This window comes from Belonocnema kinseyi, chromosome 8 (assembly GCF_010883055.1).
Source record: "Belonocnema kinseyi isolate 2016_QV_RU_SX_M_011 chromosome 8, B_treatae_v1, whole genome shotgun sequence".
NCBI lineage: Eukaryota > Metazoa > Arthropoda > Insecta > Hymenoptera > Cynipidae > Belonocnema > Belonocnema kinseyi.
The window spans coordinates 108,907,671-108,916,725 of record NC_046664.1 but is presented as its reverse complement, the minus strand read 5'-3'; the positions used below and the strand labels follow the sequence as shown (position 1 = coordinate 108,916,725).

The following is a 9,055-nucleotide window of genomic DNA, read 5'->3' as shown; positions in this document are numbered from 1 at the left end:
AATTAGCACAAATGGTAAGTTCCGACAGTGCCTACAAGTGTGCCTACTGGCCGCTAAATGGCAATACCGGTTTCATATGTATACACCTGGTATATGTTTTGATTCCTCTAGAATCAAACCGAAGGGCCTATGACAAAGCCACCGAACGCGTCCTCGGGGTACGGATAGAGGGTCCCTGTACCAAGGGTTTCTGCTGGATATGGTTACAAAAATAAATAGGCACTCGCGGAGAATTGTCCAGGGGTGGGCCCGAAGGAATTAACCCCCAAGCGGAGGTGTGAAAGCCGTGCCGAAAGCTGAATGGCACGTGGGTGAGGTATCTAGAACGGTGACTCTGGGATACCGGGCGACCTCTCAGAGTATGCAGCCTTATCCTTGCATGCGGGGCTCTACAAGGATGGACGAACCCCCTTTCCCTAGCTTCTCGTAAGAACAACAATGGCAACACCAAATATAGTTGTGGTAAGTGCGGTTCAAAACAACAGAACGCGCAGGGCTCCCGACAATGGGTCGGCAAACAATTCCGACTACTCTAGAGCTGGGGGAGCCAATGAAAATGGATTCAATGCAATGGATCGGTGGGATCTCGCGACGTTTGGGTGGACGAAGCGATTGAATCAGGACTTGCTAGAGTGCTACGATGCGAGTGTCGTCCCTGAATGGGGTTACATGGCACGGCTGCATTTTCTGTAGTGCGAGAAACACCCGGAGCTATCGCATTTTCGCACCAACGTCTCCAAAACCATGCCGAACTACTCCGAAAAGGGGGCTATGTAAAAGCATTGCCTACTCTAATACAGCTAGAACAAGCCGGCAACAGAGAAAGAGAGGCGACAATAAGCCCAACCGCGGGCAGGCATCCAATAGAGGAAGAGCGATGCTTTATGACCCGGAGAAACGTCAACACCAACGTTTCTCACAAGCCTAAAGATCTGGCTAAAATGGATGACGATCTTCGTGAACATTTTTACGGAGAATACGAACTCGATGCTATCAATTATTGTGTGTATAATGCAGCGAGAGCTTTGGCCGATGCGAACCGTAAAACAAAACCAACAGTTGATCATAAGACCAAAAGACGAATGCACCAACTCGCCATAAAGATAGGCTGGGCAAGACAGTACGCGTCCCACATTCAGTGTGTGATTGACTACACTATATCTGGCAGGAATTTTACCGCCATGGTTCGAAAGTTCGCGCGCAAACCCCGGACCCGTTATCACACACTTAACAAGTCAAAGCTGCTGACCATCAGGCAGCATATTTTTGAGAGAATACGGATACTATATGACGCTAAGAGAAGTCTAGAGCGGAGGGAAAGGTGGGTCAGAGAAAATCAACAGTTTCTCTCTGCCCCATCTCGATTCTTCCAAGACCCTACAGTTACTGTCGAACACCTGCCCAAAAAATTATTAAGAGGGATAAAGAACTATTCCGCACCGGGACCAGATCGTATCAAAACCTTCTGGTGCAAGAAGTTTTCTTCAATCCATCAGCATTTGGCCCGTATTTTCACCTCATATTTAAGGTCGGAAAAGCTGATTCCGGAGTGGTTGGTGGAAGGGCGCAAAATACTCCTGCTGAAAATAGGTAACTCAGCTGACCCGAAGAATTACAGACCAATCACTTGTGTGAACACACATTATAAGATATTCACAGCTATCCTAAATGATAGGATTATTCGGGCAACTGAACCTGTGTGGCAAGAAATGTATGAACAGCGAGGCTCAAAGAAAGGCGTAGCGGGGTGTCGAGAAAACCTGCTCATCGATAGATGTGTCTTCAAAGATGCAAAATTCTACCAGCGTGACCAATCGATAGCATGGATTGATTATCGGAAAGCTTTTGATTCGACCTGCCATATACTTATCATCTGTCTTTTGGAAATCTTAAAGGTTTATCCGCAAATAGTTAGGTGCATAGAGAGATTGATGCCGCTTTGGGAAACCAGATTTACTATCTCACCTCGAAAAAATCGTGTGCCAACTAACAAGGTCACCTTTCAGAGAGGTGTCTTTCAGGACTACACCATGAGGCCACTCCTCTTTTGCCTTACATTATTGCCACTATCTCTAGCACTTCGCCATTCCGACAGGTACTTGTGCGGCAAACCTGCAGATCGAAAGTACAAGGTCACACATGTATTTTAGATGGACGATCTTAAGATCTATGCTAGAAACAAAGAGCAACTGCATCTAGCTCTAGGGATTGTCGAACGATATGCTAAGGAAATTGGAATGGAATTTGGGTTAGACAAATGCGCTGAGATTTATTTGAAGCGAGGAAAACTTAATGGCATCCCTGAAGATCCTGAGCTCGTTGATAGAAGAGCTATACGATATATTTGCGCTGGAGAGACTTATACTATACATACCTGGGCGTGCCACAGAGCCGCATTCAGGATGTAACATCTATAAAGGATACTATCGAAAGCAGATACAAACGTCTCATCCAGCAGATTTGGTCATCTGAACTGTGGGCGAGGAACAAAGTACCTGCAACGAACATGCTTGCCGTCCCGGTAGTACTCTATTCATTTGAAGTAGTTCCATGGACGGAAAACGAGCTCAGATTCATTGATATCGGGACAAGAAAGGTTATGCACATGAACAAAAGCATGCATCTTAAGTCTTCCGTCCCGCGACTGTACATCTCACGCCGTCAAGGGGGTCGCGGAATATTGAGCCTTGAATGTCTTCACAACAGGATTATTCTGGATGCAGCACATAGAGTTGCAAATGAAACAGACCCTCTTCTTAAAATGGTTAGGAATGACAAAGAAGTAGGCAAAGGAGCGTTTCTGTACAAAACAGCGGAGGAGGCTACTGAAACACTCGGACTTAACTTCAGTATTAGGGGTCAGCAAAATGTATAAAATCTTATCTATCTCGAGTACTCGCTCCTGAAAGCCCGGATTAAGAAAGCACAAGGGAAAAACTTTCGTGAAGCGCTTCTCGATAAGAGGATGCACGGTATCTTCCGCAGAAATGCGAAAGATCAGTCAATGTCTTGTGAGCTAACATTTGCATTCCTTAAATCGCCCGGATTGAAGTCTGGTACGAAGGGTTTCATTTTGGCATGCCAAGACGGTGTCATTTCCACCTTAACATACCGTCGCCACATTTTGAACCAAGACACTCCTGATGATAGCCGCAGGGCATGCCATGCACATCCCGAGCATTTAGCTCACATACTATCTAGTTGTCCAACTCACGCGGGAACAACCTACATTCAAAGGTACAATGCGGTACTAAGAGTGCTTTATTACCATCTTTGTCACTCTTGCGGCATTAACCTTAATATCGCTCCTCTAAATGCTTCTAGGGAAATCGAGTCAATTGTCGAGAATGGGAGGTGCCGCATATACTGGAACTTTATATTCTCTACAATTGTTTCTGTTGCTCACTCGAGGCCTGACATGGTTCTTCTTGACTTCGAGAAGCGAACCATGTTCGTTATCGAATTTTTGCCACCAGCTGACAAAAACATTACAGCCAAGGAGAATGAAAAGAACGAGAGGTATCGAGACCTTATAAGGGAGTTGCAACGATTCTACCCGGAATATTCTGTTAAACTAATCGTCCTCATCATCCGGCTTGGGTCGCTTTGTGCTCTTAGGGTGCACGAGGCTTTTGCTGGATCGTCGTATTGATTCATTTACAGACTGTAACCACCTATCTCACGGTCGTGAGACGTTGTTGTGGCTGAAATTTTACCGCGATTTCGCTGGGAGCGGGTGCAATTTTTCAGATTAGCACCCGTTCCCGGCGAAATCCTGCGGTTGTCCTTATGGCAAATTTTGTATTATATATATACATATATATCTTTTTTTGGGTGTGCTTATTTTAGGCCTAAATTTTGGAATATATAATAAAAGGAGAGGTATTGAAAATCTATTTGATACACAATATTTAAATAAGAACTGGATAAAATGTTCAATAATTTGACCACAAAGAAAAATTTTGGGTTTGCACAGTAAAACGTTTCGGTTTAAAATAATTGTGATATTCCAATAACAGTTTTGTTAAAAGAACAAAATTGTTGTTACCAAAAAATGTTTCTTTTATTGTTTTCGATCCAAAAAAATTTCTCAGTGAATGGTAAGCAATTTTTCAACTAATTTCCTTAAAACTTTTTAACAATATATGAAAAAAATGGTAATAAAATTTCTGTTTTACACATTTAAAAAAAATTCTGTGTTATTTTAGATCGTAATACGTTGGAAACTAATCAACCCATATAATTTGTAGTGAAGTTACAAGTCTGCAAGAAATGAACGAGACTCTTGCGTAAAAAAACGAACCACACTGAAAAAAAACACACTGCGTGTAAACTCACAGCCACATGCGTGGAAAAACTTTGCGCTTTTCAATTGACAAGAAAAATGTGAATTGTTTAAAGCAAAGCCAGTAATACTGCTCGTAGAAAACTGAATTATTTTTTCATTAGTTAGGCGCTGACTAATATTACGAAATTTCCCGTAATTTTAGCCCTGCACGAGCTGGAAAATGGGTTACTCTTACGGAAAATTCTGGTACGGTAGACAGTTCGTACAAGTTATTCAAAATAACATTATTTTCGCCATCAAACAGACAGTCTCATATAGTGAGGAATATCTTGTAAACAAATGGAGGTGATATAACCGAAAACACCTTTGTTTTTCGGCCTAGGCCTAGCCGTCAGGGGCCATAAAATCCTGCACGTAATTTCGCTCTCTAACAAGCACTTCTACATTCCGTCAATTTAGATCACAAAGAAAAATTGTAAATGCGCTTTTATTTGTAAATTCACAGTCTCATGTAAATGCAATGTTGTATGTATCTTTACAACTTATTAAATAGGTTTAATAGTTTCCAATGTAATAAGATGCACGTTTACACATCGACTGTCAAATTACCGCGGTCGCGGTTTTATCACAATGTTCCTTCCAGTCCAATTATGCCACAATTGTAATTAGTATTGAGGTCTCGTCAATTTACTAGTTTATTCACAGTCAAGTTCTAAATGTTTTTACCTATAATAAGACTATTTGCTAATTTGTTTATAAAATTTGTTTGTAACAAATAAATGGACTAATGAGCAAATTATTTGTATTCTATGAGTCCCTAAACATTTATTTAAGACAATTTAAAGTTTACATAATCAGTTATTAAAGCGTAAAAAATCGTTATGCAAAAAATTTCAGTTTTTCCATACTTTGAGTGAAAAATTATTAATAAATAAGTAGAAGAGACAAAAGTTAAGAGCGTCAAACTCTTCAGAATTTAATGAACTTTAATTTTTGAAAAAATTGAAAATCGGACCAAAATTGAAGGCTCTGGACATTTTTAAACGAAAAAAGTGCATTTCCTTCCAGCGTGCGTAGCATCGACTTGTAGCAGGCCTTCTCCCCCCTGTAATACATAGTCATGCTTAGCGGACTCTTCCCTCTTCTCCTGAAGTGCGTTACGTAATACTTGAACGGCTTCTAGCTTCTGTTGGAGGAGGGTTGAGAAAGCAATTCAAAGCTATGAGAAACTCAAACCTGCGGAAATTAATTGACATAAAACTAGATCAAAAGTACTCACCCGTTTGCTCTTCCCCCAGATTCTCCTCCCGGACCGCTGCCATTCTAACAAACAAAAAAATAAGTTTATTAAAAACAAGCTAGTAACAATTCCGAACACAGGAAAATGCGTTTTATTTCGGATTTGCGAACGACACTTAACTTAAAGAATAAGGTATTTTTTTATCCAAAGTCTCACGTCGACGGAAGCTCATTGAAATAAATTTAACCCCACCTTCCTTAAATTTGATTCGATATTCAAAGTCTTTAACATTCTCTTAACTGAGTACAATTTCTCATCCCGAAAAGGCTACAATGGTGACATCTCATTATTTCTTAAGCTTCTGTCGTCGTACCTATAAAATGCTTTGCCCCTAACATTAATTCTATTCACACGCATCTTTCTTAAAACTTAGTTACATCGAGTTCGGAAGGATCCATAAAATAGATATTAGAAAATGGTAAAATCGTACGTCTATCCTTCAAAGGCATGAGTCATATGGGAGAATAAAAATAAGAAAAAAGGAAGACTTTCTAACTACCAGTTTTTCATATCCTTATGTATGTAAGCGTGCGATTTTACCCTTTTCTCGAGAATACAACTAGTGCGCATTACATTCTTACGTGTTGTAGATCGTCGCTCACAGCAGTTTTTCTTTCTATTTCATTTCTTCTTTCTTCTATTTCTTTTTTCGTGTCTTCATCTATTGGTTAGCAAACTCACTGGAATTCGATGCCGAGGATGAAGCAGCACTTTTACTTATATCCTTCCTTTTTTAATATCATCCTTCCTTTCTTTTCTGTTTATTAGTCAACGTTTGATGACAATGACCCTTGGATTACGAAACTTCTCTTTTCCTTTATAAAAGTAACGCTTGACCACATGACGACTTGATCTACTCATATTCTTATTCTTTCCCTTCTTTATGATTTTGTGTGTTCTACCTTCTGTCTTCTATCCTCTTTTGCTTGTCTTTTTTTCACTTCTTCCTGCTGTAACTTGTTATCTGCTTTCTAGTTCTCCATTCACATTTCTTCGTTAATTTCATTTGCATAATTTTATCTACTGCTCTTCTTCTTGTCTTTCCTCCTATCCTCTATTTTCTCTCTTCTTTATAATTTCTTCTACTCTTCTTCTCCTTATCATTTCTCATTTAACCTACTTTATAGTCCCCTCTTCTTACGCATTTCATTCTTTCCTTCCCTCTCCTTCAGTATCCCTTCTTAATGTAACTTGTTCGCCAAATTTCTCTTCGTCTTATTTCAAAGCCTTCTTCATCTTCCTCTCTTAACTTTCGTTGTTTCAAGTGTACTCGTTCGCAAGATCAACGCAGAAATGGAAGTGGAGACAGTGTATAACAGCTTGTATAAATATATCACCTACAATACTCGTAAATCTGTTATGACAGATGTATAATATAAACTTATCGATACCGTAACAAGTGTAATAAGTGTTTAAAGATAGATCCGCAGGTAGCGCCGTTTGACTTCTTATCTATGTTCCCTTAAGAGCTTTTCTCCCCAAGAGGAGATAAAGCTAGGGACGACTTTGTCATCGGTTATTCCATCGCAGATAAATAATACCGTCGACAGCGTCTCGTGTGAGAAGAAAGAGTCGCTTCATAAATTAGTTCTTCCCTCAGTTCACGATTACCTAGAGCTTCAGACATTCTAATTATTAAAATTTAACTAAGCTTCATATATTTTAAACAAGTGAAAAAGAGAATGAAAATATATCCAACTATTTGAAGTGTAATTACTTCATTAGTAAAATTCATTAATAATGAGATTTTTCAGCAGGATTTAAAATTGTATAATCAGTTTGTAATGTGTTACTTTTCCAAAATAGGGAATGAGGCGGAAAAAATTCATTTATTTAAGATTTTTTTTGACGAAGTTATCAGCAAAAAGCGAATATCATTTTTATTTGAAATACTATTTTTTCAACTACTTGAGTAATTGAGGTTCCGATCTTCTAGTAGTATATTAATAATTTTTTAAATATCAAATGATAAAAACTTTCTTTCTTCTATTTAAAGCAAATTTCAAGATTTAGACAAAATTAAGAACTCTGGAATAATAAAAATTTGAAAAACATCAACATATGATAAAATAATAAAAGTTTAGTTTCTCAAAATAATGCTTTTTTAATTCCTAAGTAAAACTGTACTAATTGGAATGTGTTCGCAGTCAAAAATGGTGACGAGATTAGGGTTCATATCTAATAATACACAGACCGACAAGATTTTGACCCAGAAAGTAGAATAAACTTTTCCGAAGATTTTTGGTATGATGAATTCGAATCTGATGTCCAAATTTCTAAATTGTTTCTGGTTTCTGAGATATCCTAATCTAAATGTGCAAAAACAGCGATTTTTAACCTAAACAGAGGTAAACTCATAAACATACAAATTTCAAAATGTGATAACTCAGCAAAAACAAAAGATATTTTAGCAAACTCAGCGGTATTCGAAAGGGCAAGACTTATACTTCCAAACGGCTTTTATAGTTTTCTGAGTGAATGACAAAATTCGATGTCACATGACCGCAAATATAGGCAAAAATGGCTGTTTTTGCACCTTTAGGTTAGGATATCTCGGAAATCAGAGCCAATTGAGACATTTGGACCTCAGATTCAGATTCAGCATGCCAAAAACCTTCGGAAAAGTTTATTCTGCTTTCAAGGTCAGAGGGTCGACCAGATTTTGTCGGCCTAATCAAAAATAAAAAAGAGAAGAAACTCAGAACTGAATGAAATAAAAAATGGGATATTGTCAAAACATGAAAAAATCAATATAAAAATTGATATAATATTGAAAATTTCAAACAAAACTACAAAAAAATGGTGAGACTTATTAAACCAGTAAATAATTGTAAAAGCTAAAAAGCAATCGAAATTATACTGCACCCTATTAATAAACAAGTTTTAATGAACCAATAAATAATAACTAATTTTGTTTTAAAATGTTGAAAATTTTTTTTTATTCCGAAAAAATATCATAAAATACGTCAGCAACCAAAGGTCAATGTTAGAATTCGGTAGAAATGCACAGTTTTACTGTTAACTTGTATATACATAACTTCGTAAAAAGAATCTCTATTAAAATTGATAAAATACGTTTACAAATATTTCGACTGATATCTAATATATTTCAATGTGTCAAGTATCAAGAATTTCCACAAATACATAATATTCTTCAACATCCCGAAGTCAATATTTCAAAACATAACTTAAAATGTTTAATTTGCTGGATGTTACATTTGTCAATCGAATAGTCCGTTTTTGTTTAGAAAAAAGCAAAAAAAAACTTTCCATAACATTCCAATTTATATTTGCAATAAATTTAGATCTCTTATCGAGGTCTGGTTCGCGATTGAAGGGTGAATTAGCAAAATCGGATTTTCTTTGGATTGTTCGTGACCTCCAGATTGATAAATATTTGCTCGGCTCTTCAGTTCTTCTTGTCTCGGGACGCTCTCGAGGGTGAGACGATTATAACTCAGTAAATA

The 9,055-nt window shown here is 37.8% G+C and overlaps 1 protein-coding gene across 5 annotated transcripts in view; it reads right to left on the bottom strand.

Moving 5' to 3' along the window:
• Positions 1 to 9,055, bottom strand: part of LOC117177790 — a 177,961-nt gene that overhangs the window by 153,791 nt on the left and 15,115 nt on the right. For all 5 annotated transcript variants that reach the window (XM_033368714.1, XM_033368717.1, XM_033368715.1 and 2 more), the window contains exon 2: positions 5,568 to 5,611. In XM_033368714.1, coding sequence (XP_033224605.1) covers positions 5,568 to 5,611 — 44 coding nt within the window. The remainder of the gene's footprint in view (positions 1 to 5,567; positions 5,612 to 9,055) is intronic.